The sequence below is a fragment of the Acomys minous genome (genome assembly GCF_964271855.1).
Source record: "Acomys minous genome assembly, chromosome: 6".
Classification (NCBI taxonomy): domain Eukaryota; kingdom Metazoa; phylum Chordata; class Mammalia; order Rodentia; family Muridae; genus Acomys; species Acomys minous.
This window is the reverse complement of record NC_140487.1, coordinates 121,875,320-121,891,176: the sequence shown is the minus strand read 5'-3', so window position 1 is coordinate 121,891,176 and position 15,857 is coordinate 121,875,320. Positions and strand designations below refer to the sequence as shown.

At 46.6% G+C, this 15,857-nt stretch overlaps 1 protein-coding gene across 1 annotated transcript in view; it reads right to left on the bottom strand.

Annotated features, from left to right (window-relative positions):
- Positions 1–394: 394 nt before the first annotated feature.
- MTOR (mechanistic target of rapamycin kinase) overlaps positions 395–15,857 on the bottom strand; it is a 118,111-nt gene continuing 102,648 nt past the window's right edge. Inside the window, exons 48-58 of the mRNA XM_084786680.1 lie at positions 15,022–15,169; positions 13,949–14,071; positions 12,612–12,694; positions 10,543–10,615; positions 10,089–10,163; positions 9,669–9,804; positions 8,758–8,823; positions 7,118–7,198; positions 6,851–6,931; positions 3,236–3,341; positions 395–1,263 (exon numbers count right to left, since the gene is read on the bottom strand). Of these exons, the coding sequence (XP_084642806.1) occupies positions 1,248–1,263; positions 3,236–3,341; positions 6,851–6,931; positions 7,118–7,198; positions 8,758–8,823; positions 9,669–9,804; positions 10,089–10,163; positions 10,543–10,615; positions 12,612–12,694; positions 13,949–14,071; positions 15,022–15,169 (988 nt within the window). The 3' untranslated portion in view covers positions 395–1,247. The remainder of the gene's footprint in view (positions 1,264–3,235; positions 3,342–6,850; positions 6,932–7,117; positions 7,199–8,757; positions 8,824–9,668; positions 9,805–10,088; positions 10,164–10,542; positions 10,616–12,611; positions 12,695–13,948; positions 14,072–15,021; positions 15,170–15,857) is intronic.

Below are 15,857 nucleotides of genomic sequence, written 5' to 3'. Positions count from 1 at the left end.
GCCCACAGCACCCAGGTATGACGTTTATAACCACCTGCAACTCCAGTGCTATGGGAGCAGATCATTTCATCTGGCTGACATGGGCACCTGTATACATATGTCATACAGACAAACACATACATACATACATATGTTGTTGTTAGTGTATTTATCGAGACAGGACTGTTCCTGTGTAGTCTTGGCTGCCCTGAAACTCAAAAGATCCATGCCTGCCTGTTTCCACGTCCTGGCCTCTGTAGTGCTGGGATGAAATAGTGTAGGCTTCTGTACCTGGGGTCCCTTTTACTTTGTGGGACCTGAGGACCTGTGCCTTTTGGCTAGTGGCTTACCACTAAGTTTTATCCAAAACTCAAAGAATTTACAAAATGAACAGAAAGCCAGTCATACGCATACATGTTCTTAAAATTCTGATGTCATTTATTGGCACAAAAATTACTCAGATACAACATGGTGTGTAGACACGGCTTCCCGTTATACTTTGTGTATTTAGCTGGAGATTTACTTTGCTCATAACGCACAACCGGTTCTAGTGTGTCCCTCTGTGATCAGCACCTCCACAGCATCTGTGCTCTGAGCCCTCGCTGCAAACACAAGGTATCCATCCCTCACTGAACACAGCAGGGCCAGCGAGAGCCTTGGCACAGCCATTCATCCACAGCGGCCAGGCATCTGAGCAAACGCCCCTCCTGGAAGGCCAGGTCTTCTGAGTTTCAGCATCGGGGTCAGGCAGGAGACAGATCTTCTCACTCACTTTGCCTATCCTGCAAACATTGCCACTGCTGTCCAGGGACTGGTGAGGTAACAGGACAGGTGGAGCGCCGAAGTCTGTGTCCTCGCTGGTGGAGCCCCTGCTCAGTGGCCCCCAGGCCCCAGGGCGAGAGGATCAACCAGATTATTCTGTCAGCAAATGCTTATGATGAGTTCTCTTGTACATTAAGTCAAAACCCGTATTTCTCAGTTATCCATCTTCTGTTCTCCCAAACATGAAGGCTTGTAGATCTACTTTCTGTAGATCACTGTGTTTCACGGTCCCGAGAACCTAATCAAGCCTTGAGTTTCTGACAGTATCTTTTCAACAGCAGCTAGGAGGTTGGTTCAAACCAACTTTGAATATACAGTAGTTCTTTTCATATACATTTCAAAATATTAAACAAAGTCCAACTTTATGAACATGGTTTCAGTCCACTGGAAGCACAGACCAAGGCACAAAAGCCTCTGAAGAGATGAAGTGGTTTGCCAGGCCTCAGTTACCAGAAGGGACACCTAGGAAGGTGGACAGCAAAGGCATGGTCAGTCATCAGAGCCGAGGGACTCAGTCAACATCTCCAGTCCAGGGCTAAAGCCCTGATGTTCCAGAGAGACACGTCTGCCCCTCTCTCAAATGTCTGCCCAAACTATCCAGGATTATAAATCTTTCTCTTCACCTTTCTCTCTCTAGTCATTGCTCTGACTTTTCCTGTGCCCTTCTGCATCTCTGGAGTGACAACAAAAATCCAAAAGAATTACAGATAAATAAGGCACCCTGCCAATTATAACCATAACTAAAAAAAAAAAAAAAAAGACTTATTATGTACACAGTGTCCTGCTTGCATGTACACCTGAAGGCCAGAAGAGGGCACCAGATCTTATTCTAGATAGTTGTGAGTCACCATGTGGTTGCTGGGACCTGATCTCAGTACTTTTGGAAGAGCAGCCAGTGCTCTTAACCTCTGAGCCATCTCTCCAGTCCCTAAACACTTTTTGTTTTTGTTTTTCAAGACAGGGTTTCTTTATATAGCCTTGGTTGTCCTGGACTGGTTTTATAGACCAGGCTGGTCTTGAATTCACAGTGATCCACCAGCCTCTGCCTCCCAAGTGCTGGGATTAGAGGCAGGCGCCACCATGCCTGGCTTATAGTAGTTTTATGAAGAGACTTGATAAAGGTTTCAGAGACTGCAAACCTTTAAAGAGACATAACCCTTAACTGTCCTTTATGGCCACTCCACCAAATCATCTTTTCATCTCTGGGTTTGAGGCTTCAAGAGGGTCCTAACTGCTAGCTTAATTATATTTGAGATATGATTTTACCCTTGTAGTTTTGGCTGGCTGGAACTTAAGAGATGCGCCTGCCTCTTCATCCTCAGTGCTGGCACTGAAGGCAGTGCCACTATGCTTGGCACAGCCATGACTAGTGAAAAGCTGTGAAGCCGGGTGTAGTGGTGCACGTCTTTAATCCCAGCACTCGGGAGGCAGAGGCAGGCGGATCACTGTGAGTTTGAGGCCAGCCTGGCCTACAAAGTGAGTCCAGGACGGCCAAGGCTAACAGAGAGACCCTGTCTCGGAAAAAAAAAAAAAAAAAGAAAAGCTGCAAGAGCCATGAAGCTGCTTGGCACAGCCCAGCACAGCTACGTCAGTGCTGTTCTCACCATCGCTCTGTCTTTCACCCTGAGTTTCTGATCTCTACATGCTGCATTTGGGGGGTGGGGGGGAGAGAGGACTTTTTAACATTATGATTCATTTGTGTCTTTTCCCCAGAAAATTATTTCTCCTCTCAAAGAAGTAAATTGTCTGACTCTATTTGGGGCTCTTCCTTGCCATGTGACTGTGAAAATTGCAAAAAAGTTAGACAGCCCCAGAGTTCTCATGACACAGCTGCCCCTCAGCAAACTCAGAAACAGTAGCTTTGGCAACAGGCAGAGTGCAGGCTTCCGCCTATATGTAGTCTACAGGACATTGCCTCCAGAAAATAAAAAATTAATAACAAAGTTAGTCTGCCTAAAACAACCTTTGGTAATATATATATAGATAATATAAAATTACTATAAAAGAAATTAAGAATTTACCAATCAAAAAAAAAAAGAATTTGCCAATTATAGGGAGACTGGCTCACATTAAGTCACAATGAGGTCTTTTAACTAAAAAAACAGAAAAAAAATAATGAATGGAACAAGTCAGACTACAGCCTGGGAAAGCTTTCAAACTTTTGTTTTGTTTTGTTTTGTTTTTCTGAGACAAGGTTTCTCTGTGTAGCCTTGGCTGTCCTGGACTCAATTTGTAGACCAGGCTGGCCTTGAACTCACAGCGATCCATCTACCTCTGCCTAGCTCCCAGTGCTGGGATGCCTGTTTCTTACTTCTGCTGGGATTTGTATGAATGTTGGGGCTGCTCCCCATGCCCCACCCCGGGGCTGTTGCTGTCAGCTCTGCCCCCCACCCCCACCCCCAAGGCCAATGAAGCTTCTTTCCAGGGCACTCACCAGCCAATGTAGCACTGGCAGAGGTTCTCGTGGGATGTTGCTTGCTTGATAAGCAGCTCCACTTGGGTTGGAACATCCAAGGTGTCGTCATGAGAGAAATCCCGACCTAGGAAGCAGAAGCAGAAACACTGTCGACTGCACTTGGCATCAACACAGCACATGTTCTTCTTTGGCTCAGCTGTCTATGTGGCCACACAGTCACTGGAGCAGGAAGGACAGAGCACATCTGCACTGAGAAATTCACCTGTGTCACCTGCAAGCACGCTGATCTCTTAATATGGATCCAATTAAAAGACGGTGAAGATGTCAAAGCTGTGGCTAATGGTGCTATTCCAAAATCTGATTTGAAAAGTGGATGAGGAAGCTTCCATCAGCGTTTCCACTGGACAGTTAGGATCTTGCCTTTACATAGACTCCGAAGCCTGGCCAGCTGACAAGGCTTCTTTGATGCATTGGTTGATTTTTGTTTTTAAGGTCCCCCTACCCAACTTAAGACAGGGTTTCTTAGGGAAATAGCTCTGGGCTTCTCAACTCACTTTATAGACCAGGTTGGCCTTGAACTCACAGAGAACTACTTGCCTGACTTCCAAGTGCTGGGATTAAAGATGTGTACCATCACTTCTGGTTTCATTTTTTTAAGGTTTTAAAATTTTGTGTGTCTAGATGGTTTTGCCTGTATGTCTACCATGTATCCTTGGGGTCAGGTGTTATAATCATGAACCATATGGGTGCTGGGAATCAAATCTGGCTCTCTGCCCAACCTGCCTCTTTTTCTTTTCTTTGAGATGAAGTATTTTGTTGTTATTGGGTTTTGAGAGTGGGCGGGGTGGCATGCAGCCTCAGCTGGCCTGAATTATGGAGCTGAGGTTGGTCTTGAATGCCTGGTCCTCCTGCTTTCCCAAGTGCAGGAGTACACCACCACAACCAGCTGCTTTAGTCACAGGTTTGTTTATTCACTTTGACTTGGAACTCACTGTTACAACCCAGCCTGGCTTCAAATTCTCAACAATCTTCCTCCTTGGTCTCCTGCTGGTATTGCAGGTGTGAGCTACCACACTTAGCCTTTCTAGTACCCCGAGGACCAAGTGGTTAAGTCCTCCAAATCTCCACAAACACCACAGCTTCTCCACTTCTCACCCTGGCCAAATGCCCCCACCTCCTGAGGTTCAGTTTGGGGTCCTGAGGCAGTTTGCAGACTGGCTTCTTTACATCAATTCCTCTTCTCCTGTATCCCAGGAGTTCCTTCCTCTCTCCTGAACACCAAGCCCTATGCTCAGGGTCCGACCATCCTGCTCGCCTACAAGTTTGAAGCATTGATTACTTAAGTCTTTGTTCGGAGTTTTTTTGATTACATCCTCCTCACAGGTTTTTTGTTTGAGATAGGGTCTCTCCCTCTCTCTGTCTGTGTAGCCCTGGCTGTCCTGGAGCTCACTGAGATCAGCTTGCTTCTGCCTTGTGAGTGCTGGGATTAAAGGTGTGTGTCACAATGATGGCCTTTTCAGTTCTGTATACACATTCCTCCTTATAGAGGAAAAACTTGAAACACGCGCATATGGCTGGGTGGAAGAGTCCTTTACACCGTGAGGCAGCCACTCTAGGTGGATCTCAGCACCCAGGACTTTTGCCCACAAAAGCTGCTAATTTGCTCACTTAGTCCTCTCCTCCCTGCATAAGCTGCTCAAGAATCTTGCTACAGCTCAGATTTCATTGCTTCTACCTCACTCTCTTCAACAACTTCAGTCTGGCTATAGGGCTCCACGCAGCTCTCGGATGGTCATCAGTATCCGGAGTCATCTTTGACCGTCTCAGGTCTCCTGTGTCCACAGCCATCTGTGTGGCTTTTTAATTTTATTTTATTTTGGATGGTACTAGAGCTCTAACCTACTTCTATGAGTAGCAGGCAAGGACTTTCTGTTTAGCCACAGCCGTAGGCCAGCCTTTGATTTGCCCTCCTCAAGATCTCTTGCAGCTAAGTGTGATGGTGCACACCACTTTTATTTAATACCAGCACTGAAAGGCACAGGTAGGTAGAGCGCTGTGCGTTTGAGACCCGCCTAGTCTATAAAGTGAGTCAAGGACAGCTGAAGCTCTTTTACACAGAGAAACCCTGTCTTGAAAAACAACAACAACAACAACCACCACCACCCTCTCGCATCTGAGGCCTTTACCAATGGTTGTCTTGTTTGGACACTAGAGCACCTTCATGCCCTCCTTCTGATGCAAGGTCCACCCAGCCAGTGAAGGTGGGATCACAACACAAAAATTGAGGCCTGGTTCCTCACCAACTCTACCCTATTGCCTCTGTGGTTTTCCACTGTCCTCAGGATATAGGATGCGAGCCTCAGGCTCTGCCCAGACATCACACACTTTGTTTTTCTGGGCCAGAATGTCAGCCTGCAATCTTCTTTACCAAAGCTGTCATTAAAGGGTTTCTGTGTACACTGCTCTCTCTGCCTGAAACAATGTCCTTCTAGTTACCCCTTGTGAAGATCTGAATGGGAACGGTCCCCACAGGTTCATATATTTGAATACTTGGTCTCCAGTGGGTGGAACTACTTGGAAAGAATTAGGAGGTGTGGTGCTGTTGGAGGACTTGAGTCACTCAGGGTGGCTTTTAGGTTTCAAAGGCTCACGTCATTTCCAGTTAGTTCTCTCTGCCTCAGAGCTGTAGACCAAGATGTAAGCTTTCAGGTACTGCTCATGCGCCATGCTTGCCCGCCTGCAGCTGTGCTCACCAGCATGATGGTTATGGGCCCTAACTAACCATCTAAAGCTTTCAGCTCCAAATAAGTGCTTTCTTTTAGAAGTCGCCTTGGCCATGTGTCTGGTCAGCAGCAATAGAAGTGTAACTAGTACACTCTTCCTGTAAACTTGAGCTCTAATTGTTTCCTTAGGGAACTTCCAAATTAAATTAAACCCTGCTATCACAAGGCACCACTGCTGTGGAGACCTCTTCTCCACTTAGCAACACTGTTCCCCCTTAGATTCTGAGCCCTGAACAGCCAGGGAAGTGGACTGTTCCTACTGGTATGGTTCCTTTAGCATCTAGTACACATAGGCACTTGATTAAGCACCCCTGACTACAAAACTGACTGGCTCTGATGCCCAGTGCCTGGAATCCCATGTTTCCTATGATGTTCATATGCTCTGTCAGGGCTTCTTGTCATAATTCAGATGGAGAAATGAGTTCAGAGGTCACACAGGGAGTATGAAATGGGGTCTCTGGCTTCCTGGCTGCATTGTCCATGCAATAACCCACCCCACAGAAGAAAGAGGATCAGTATGGATTGGTAGCTTCCTCTCCAAATCCTACACGGCCCCCCTTCCATCCTTGTAGTACATGACTGCTGCAAGGCCAACTGAAGCGGCCAGGCGCCTGCCAGCATCACACCAGGAGGCCAGCGACTTGCTCCTGGAGTTGGCTGGTTCTGGGATCCATCCAGACTCCAACAGAGCCTCTTCACTCCCAGAGCTCATGAGGCTAAGAGATGTCAGGTGATACTGAAGCCACCTATGAGCCACGTGGAAAGGAGTCCCAGGACAGTGGGCTGGCCATCCACCAGGAGATCACTCTCCTCACTGGGCTTTGTGTCCCTTTAACCCTCAAACACTCACCAGTCAGCTTGTCTCGAACCCTGTTAATAATCTGAATAGCTTTCTTGTTTAAGGCTTCTGGTTTCACCAAACCGTCTCCAACTGAAAGACACAGGAGTAGAACAACAGGTCCAAGGCTGCCCTGCTTTGAGGAAACTTACCCTGTGCATGCACCTCTGTCCTCAGCACACAGCAAAATGCATGGACCCTTTCCTCTCGAAGGCAGCCTTGCTACTCGCCTTGTGGGTCCGCGTGGCTGTTATCTGCAATGGACTGGCATAGACTTACTGAAGGAGTGAATGGACTCTGGCACTGTGGTCCCCGTCTTCTTATGGGCTGGCTCTCCAAGCTCTACACCATCCAAAATTTCTAGTGGGGGGGGGGGAGAAAGAATCCAAACCTCAATTAGCAGATGATTCAAACAGTAAGGAGCCATTAGTTTCTAATTCTTTCTTTCTTGCTTGCTTTTTCTTTTTCTTCTGTGACAAGTCTCGTGTGTCCAAGGCTGCCTGTGCACTCCCCATGTAGGGAAAGACAACCTCATGCCTCTACCTCCATGTGCCACAACACCTGGCTACTACTCTATTTTAAAAAGTTATTCCCATTTTAAACTATATGTGTGTGTGTTTGCATGTGAGCATGCCCATGTGGGGTGTAGGTGCCTGGGGTGTCTAGAGTGGGAGGTACAGACAGTTGTGATCCACCTGGTGCGATGCTGGGCACCAGACTCCAATCCTCTGAAGAACAGTATGTGCTCTTAACTGCTGAGCCACCTCTCCAGCCTGTTATTCTTTTTAAAATAACAATTACATTTATTTCTGTGCATGTGTGTTGGAGGGAGGGAGCATGTATGGAGGTCACAGCTTGTAGGAGTTGGTTCACTCCTTCCACTATGTGTGTCCAGAGAATGAAACTTAGGTGAGCAGGGCTGGCCGTCAGCGCCTGACCCACTGAGCTGCCCTGGGGCTATACTCAGCGCTCACCCATGCTATGAGCACTCTCCTGAGCTACATCTTCAGCACTCAAGTCAGAGAAGCATAACATAGGGCTGGAGAGATGGCTCAGTACCTGAGAGCACTGTAGCTCTTTTAACAGCCCTGGTTTTATTCCCAGCACCCTCATGGTGGCTCACGATCATCTGTAACTCCAGTTCTGGGTGATCCAACACACTCTTCTGGCCTCCTCCAGGCATGTATGAAATATACATACACACAGGCAGGCAAAACCCCTATACACATGCAAAAATAAATATATTTGGTTTTTTTTTTAAATTTAACTTTAATTTATGTGCATTGGTGTGAGGGTGTCAGATTTTGAAGTTACAGACAGTTGTGAGCTGCCATGTGGGTGCTGGGAATTGAACCCGGGACCTTTGGAAGAGCAGGCAGTGCTCTTAACCACTGAGCCATCTCTCCAGCCCATATTTGGTATTTTCGAGACAGGTTTCTCTGTGTAGCCATGGCTGTTCTGGACTCGCTTTGTAGACCATGATGGCTTCAAACTCACAGTGATCCACCTGTCTCTGCCTCTTGAGTGCTGGGAATAAAGGCGTGTACCACCATGCCCAGCTATATATAAAGAATTTTTAGAAAGAGTAACATAAAGCAATTAGTTTCTAATTATTGTAAACATTTATTATTTGTTACTATGTGAATGAATATGTGTGGGAAGAGTGAATGTCACAACTCCTATGTGGTCGGAGGACAATCTCATGGGCCAGTCTCTCCTTCCACCTTTTCTGTGGGTTCTAGGAATTGAACTCAGGTCACCAGGCTTCAGGGGCAAACATCTTGACAGGCCCGTTTTCCCTTTTTTCAGACTGGCTTTCATGTAATCCAGGCTAGTCTCAAACTTGCTATGCAGGTAAAATGGCCTCAAACCCTCTAGACAAAGTTACAGGTCTGCCATTTTCCCTAGGATGTACTCACCTACTGACTGGCCTGCAGAATAGGAGTCTGTCCTTGTCCGGGACCGCTTATTGCCTTTGGTATTGGCTAGGAAAGAATTGTTAGGAAGCACTTCAGACTTGAAAGAAAGTTCATTGAAAATGTATTTTCTTTCTTTTTTTATTTTTATTTTTTGGTTTTTTGAGACAGGGTCTCTCTGTGTAGCCTTGGCTGGCCTCAAACTCACAGGGATCCACCTGCCTCTGCCTCCCGAGTGCAGGGATTAAAGGTGTGCGTTACCACTTCCTGGCGAAAATGTATTTTCTTATGATCACAAAAACATAATTTTTTTTTCTTTTCTTTTCTTTGAGATAAGGTTTTTCTGGCTGTTCTGGAACTCACTCTAGACCAGGCTGACGTGGAACTTACGGCAATTTGCCTGCCTCTGCCTCCCAAGTGCTGGGATTAAAACATAATTTTTCAAAAGCCATAATGGTGAATGTGCAACCTGGATGCTCTCTACTGCACACCTGACTTAGACACGGAGAGCGTTGGCTTACTCAAAGCATCAGTAGCCTCTTGTTAGGCAGGATCTTCCAGGGCGTAGAAAAGAGGGGCGACGCTGCAGCCTCAGTCACAACGCTGTGTGTTTCTCACTAAAACACTAGCTTCCTACTCTACAGCCCAGGCAAACAAAAATCACAAGGTATAGTTTATCCAGAATCCTTATCTCACTAAACAGCTAAGTGGGAGTGTCCTGCAGCTCATAAAAATGCTTGAAAATCCTTCCCAGTTCCCAGAGCTGCTCTGTACTTGTCAGAGACACACATGGACAAACACAGACAAACAGACAGACAGACAGACAGACACACACACACACAATTTAAATAGCCCACAAATTAAATAGTGGCTTGGAACAAAAAAGGACTCCATTCCATGTATTTGAAACTTACTGTCCATCAGCCTCCAGTTCAGCAGAGGGTCATAGACAAAGGCTTCTAGTACCGCCATAACACTGTCCTTGTGTTCCCGAAGCACTTCCATCACCGTGTGGCATGTGGTTCTGTAGTTGCCATCCAGACCCGTAACCTGCAGAGAGGTCAGAGACACACAGCCAGGAGTACTAGCAGTGGCTCGGTGGCACCTTACGACCAAAGGCCTGTCCCCTTGCAGGGGCACAGACCCAGGCCAGTGCAGATACAACACGCAATGCTGACTTTCAAAGGGATTCCTAACAGTGACAAGGACCTGCTACAGAAACTACATGGACACCTAGGGGAAGAGATGCGCTCTAACAAGCATGTCTGTCCTTCGAGAAGGGTGTAACTATAATGGCCCCACTTCAAATCAATGTGTCCCCAGGATCCACTCACCTCCATAGCATTGGTCAACATTCTTGTGAGTCTAAATGGAATCTTTTCTGGAAATTTCTCTCTGGTCATAGCAACCTATAGGGTTATTAAAGGAAAAGCCAAATCCACGGTTAGGTTATATCCTCTAGCTGAGGCCAAGTGAAGGTGGGTGGCCTCTCACCGTCATGCGCACTGGTTTCCATCACAGCAAGGACATAAGAGTTCCTACTGAATTCAGTAAGAGGGCACTTATCACAGAGATTTGAAAGATGACACAGGAAAACAAAAAGAGAAAAAGGGTAAGTGCTCACTGCCTGGCCTTGGCCAGAACATAGCTGAAGGACAGGAGACCCCTCTTCTATGAGAGAGTGTGGGGGAGTCCTTGCCCAAGGCGCTTCAAGGCTAAGAGAGAAGGGAAGGTCTTTGGGGCAAGTTTCCCAAACTGTCAGGAGGGTCAGCTTCATTCAGTGCTCACCTCAAAGCAGTCCCCAAAGTCAATGTGCAGGATCTTCCCACTCAGCCGGTCCAGCATCAAGTTGGATGGGTGTCTGAGAAACAAGTCAGAGCAGGGAGGGATGAAGAAAGCAGCCCCAGTGAATCAATCACCACAACAGCTCCAGGCCAGGGGCTGGCCAAGGCCCACTCTCAGGTGAGCCCTGCCCCCACACACCGGTGTGACTCGGGGGTTTGTGGGAGCTAGCCTTACTCACAGATTTCTGCACTGCCACAAGCTGCTTATGAGCTACAAAGGCAGAGGAAGTGCTTGCAGCAGAGGCCACATGGCTCACAAAGCCTAAAATGTTTGTTTTTCGAGACAGGGTTTCTCTGTGTAGCCTTGGCTGTCCTGGACTCACTTTGTAGACCAGGCTGGCCACGAACTCACATCGATTTGCCTGCCTCTGTCTCCCGAGTGCTGGGTTAACGGCTAAGCCTAAAATATTTATTATCTGCCCGTGCATTAACTCTCTTGGGATCTTGGGTGCCCAGGAAAGTAGTTTATGTCAAGAGCTGCACAGCTCCGTCATTCCTACCAGGGCCTGACTCCTTAAAGCCCTGGGTCAGTGTAAGCCCTTCTTAGTCTGTCAGTCTTTCATCAAAGGTATCTCTCTGAGGATTTCAGAGATTTCAAACTACTACTTTCTAGAGCTCTGCACTTTGTTTTACATTACACTGTGTGTGTGTGTGTGTGTGTGTGTGTGTGTGTGTGTGTGTTTCAATGCACAGCTCTTGTCTGACTGGCAGAGGACAACTTGCAGGAGCTGGTTCTCTCCTTCCACCATGTGGGTTCCAGAGATCAAACTCAGGTTGTCAGGCCCCGGGGAACAGCACTTCTAGCCCTTTTAGCCAATGAGGCCTTTTTTGAGAGAGGGTCTCATTGTGTAGCCCTGGCTGTCCTAGAACTCTGCTGCCCATGTCTGCTTTCTGTGCGCTGGAGTCAAGGCTTGCACACCACGCTGGCCCACTGGTCTTGTCTCTGAAAGACGAGATCCCATTTTGATACTCAAGCTCATCTCAAAATCTCAGGCTCAGGACCCATCTACAAAAAAAGGTCTTGGGCTCAGGCGATATTCCCACCTCAGCTCTCAGTTTTGGAGGTGGGGGGCACAGAACAAATTTTATTCTCAACTGCGTGAAACACAACTAAGAAAAAAAGCAATAGGCATCAAAGAACCAATTTTGTTTACATTCTTATTAGACAATGTCTGAACATTCCTTGTCCATGTATCCACCTTCCTTCCTTCCTTTCTTTCTTTCTTTTTTGGGTAGAGGCACTAGAGATCAAACTCTGGACTTTGTATTAGGTACACAAATGCAATCCCACTGAATCATATCCACAGCCCTGAATTAGCTCTTTGGTTACACTTAGAAGTGTATTTTGTAGTCATGAGGTGGTGGCACACACCTTTAATCCTAGCACTTGGGAGGCAGAGGCAGGTGGATCTCTGTGAGTTCAAGGCCAGCCTGGTCTACAGAAGGAATTCTAGGCCAGCCAGAGCCGTTATACAGAGAAACCCTGTCTCAAGAACAAACAAACAAGAAGTGTATTTTGTATAATACAAGGTTTCTGCTTTGGTTGGGTTCAATTATAGATGGAGAATGATCTGTCTTAGAACAGTGTGATTAGTCAGTTTGTTAAGCCAGTAAGTTACTTTGGGGAATCCCTGCCTGGTTCAGGGTATTATTACCCTACATCTCAGTAAAACCATGCTTGCTTGTCCTTCAAAAAATAAAATATAAGCCGGGTGTGGTGGCACACACCTTTAATCCCAGCACTTGGGAGGCAAAAACAGCCTGATGACTGTGAGTTTGAGGTCTACAAAGAAAAACTCTGTCTTAAAAAACAAAAACAAAAACAAACAACCTCCCTCCAAAACCCAACCAATCAATGAACCAACCAACCAACCAAAAGACAAAACAAAACAAAATATAAATAAATGAAATATAGTTATTTATTCAGTGGTCACATGCTTCACTAGAAAACAAAATGAAACAATTAAGACAACTGGAGAAAGAGACTGAAAGAAACAAATTAAATTCACTCACCTGTCTCCAAGTCCTAAAATGTATCCAACCATTGACATGACAGCTAAGGAGCGGGTATAGTTGGTTCTTCGGTCAAACCACACCTGTAGCACAAGAGCACACATGAACCAGCTTTTTCCCCCCAAGACAGGGCTTCTCTGTGTAGCCTTGGCTATCCTAGACTTGCTTTGTACACCAGGCTGGCCTCAAACTCACAGCAATCCACCTGCCTCCGCCTCCCAAGTGCTGGGATTAAAGGCTTGCGCCACCATGCCTGGCACGAACCAGCATTTTATAACCCATAGTCTCAGCATGGTCTAGGACAACTGTTCTTAATTCTACCAGGAAGCAGCTAGGATAGATGATTCAGGATTACAAACTATGCTGCAAAACAAACTTTGGTCCCCAAATTTATGTGGTAGAAAAACAAAACAAAATAGAAATAGTCAGTGTGAAGAGACTTGTATTAATGGTTCATTTTCAAGAAAAATAGGCAGAGAGCACGAGATGGTTCTAGGATAATCTCCATGGGAGACTGAGGCCAGTGTGTAAGCAAAGTGCAGTCTCTTATGGCAGGGGAAGAGGATGGATTCTGGTAAACAGTAAAATAGTAGCTGATCATTAAACATTGTTTTGTTTTATATTTTGAGGCAGGTTTTCTCTGTGGAGCCTTGGCTGTTCTGGACTTGGTTTGTAGACCAGGCTGGTGTTGAACTCACAGAGATCTGCCTGCCTCTGCCCCCCAAGTGCTGGGATTACAGGCATGCGCCACTACCACCGGCCCCGAACACTTTCTTAATACCATAACTATTTATTTGTGTGTGAGTGTCTGGGAGGCATGTGCACATGCTATGGTGCTGGAGCCGAGGTCAGAGGACAACGTGTATGAGCCGGTTCTCTCCTTTTACCACGCAGGTCCCAGGGACTGAAGTTAGCTTGTCAGGCTTGGCAACAAGTGAGTTAACCTGTCAAGCTACCTCTCCCATCCAGTTTTACTTCATTAAAAAAAAAAAAGATTTATTTATATGTGTATGAATGCATGTATGTGTGTATGCGCGCTACATACATGCCTAGTGTCTGAGATGGCCAGAGGATGTTGAATCCATTGGCACTGGAGTTACAGGATCTGATACATAGCACAGGCTGTCCTAAAACTCTCTCTGTAGTAAAGGATGGACTTGAATTCATGGTGATCCTCCTGCCTCTGCCTCCCAAATGCTGGGTTTATAGGCATGAACCACCATCCTCAATCTAATCAGGTTTCAAAAAACTTTTCATTAAACTCAGTGAAAATTCCTTATTTAGCCACAACAAAAAGGAGTACACATCCTGTCATGTGTGAGTATCTGTGGCCATACCTCTGAGCTGGGGCTTTTCAGCCACAGTAGCTTGGCCAGGTCGTCCCCAGCTGTGTTGTTGACAGCATGCTCAAACACCTCCACTTTCTGCATCAGAGTCAGGTGGTCATAGTCAGGAGCCATCTGAATCAGGACCACAAAGCCAAGAGAGAAAGGAAACAACAGCAAGAAATACAATGTGGTTTCTATTTTACTTTCCCTTTCTTTTTTAAAATTTTGAAAAAAATATGTTTTTTTCAAAAGATTTATTATTACGTATACAACGCTCTGGCTGCATGTACACCTGCAGGCCAGAAGAGGGCATCAGATCACATTACAGGTGGTTGTGAGCCACCATGTGGTTGCTGGGAATTGCTGAGCTACCTCTGGAACAGCTGTCAGTGCTCTTACCCGCTGAGCCATCTCTCCAGCTCCAAATTTTGAAAATTTTATTTTCATTTCATGTGTATTGGTGTTTTGCCTGCACACATGTCTGTGTAAGGATGTTGCACCCTCTGGAACTTGAATTCCAGACAGTGGCGAGTCACCATGTGGGTGCTGGGAATTCAACCCAGGTTCTCTCAAAGAGCAGCCAATGCTCTTAACCACTGGCTTATCTCTCCAGCCCCTATTTTTTTTTTTCTTTCTTAAAATAAGGTCTTATTATGCAGCCCTGGATGTCCTGGGATTCTCTATGTAGACCAGGTTGGTTAGGCTGCCTGCCTCTGTCTCCCAAGTACTAGGATTAAAGGTGTACATCACTATGCTCAATGACTTTTCTTAATAAAAAAAGTATTATTTATTCTGTGTGCATGTGGAGGTTAGAGGACAATTTCTGGACGCTGGTCTCCTCTGTTCACTGTGGGCTTGGGGGCATCAGGCCTATATAGCAAGTACATTTACCCCCGAGTCTTCTTGCTGACCTTCCCTTGTTTCTCAGCAGTTATCTGAGTTATAAGTTATTTCATTAAGCATTCTTCCACAGTGGTTTCGTCAGATAGCTTTCTCAGTGGTACCCCACCAGGCAGGTGTGGGTCCCCTGGAATATGGGTGCCCCCGGGGCTCAAGGGTGTTGGTGTAGCGGTAGCACGTACCCGTAGCATGATGCGATGCTCAATGTTCAGGAGGATCTTCTTCTTCTCCCTGTAGTCCCGGATGAGGGCGTGTAGTGTGTCACAGTGGGGGACCCAGCCAATGAGGCCAGAGTTGGTGGACAGAGGGATGACGGCATATCTCTGGATGCTGGCAACCATAGGGAGGCAGGTGTCATTACACAGTGAACAGAAGTGCACCTTTAACCAGCTTAGGACACACAATGCCTTTCCTCAACTCCCAGCTGCAAGGTGTGGACTGAGGTGCCCTCTGTGAAGGCACCCGGAAAGATGCCAAGGCATGGTAGTGGTCCTCAGTTTGCCTCACAAGCTCACCTCTGTGGAAGAAGCATCGAGTAACTGTAGTGCTAAAGTAACCTCAGTGGAACAGCCATGGGCTTAGGGGTCAGAGGCGCGGCAGGGTTTTGTTGGCCTTGGTCCAGGGCAGAACACCATATGTGTCAAATCTTGAGTCTAATCTCAAAGCATTCCCTTTGAGTCCTTTTTTTTGCTTGGTTTTTGAGACAGGGCTTTTCGGTGTAGTCCCAGCCGTCCTGGATTTGCTCTGTAGACCAGGCTGGCTTCAAACTCAGACATCTGCCTCCTGAGTGCTGGGATTAAAGGCGTGTGTCACCATGCCCAGTCCATTCTGAGTTCTTTGAGCTCACTGAAGACATTTCACAGTGGGACCCCCTAAAATGTCTTGAGAATCTGCTTGTGTTGGGTACCTTGGTGCTCTTGCCAGAAACTTTAATGTTAGGTTGGTCTTTTTGAGACAGGGTCTTTCTAAGTAGCCCTGGCTGGTGTGGAACTCCCTGGTCAACCATGCTGCTGAACTT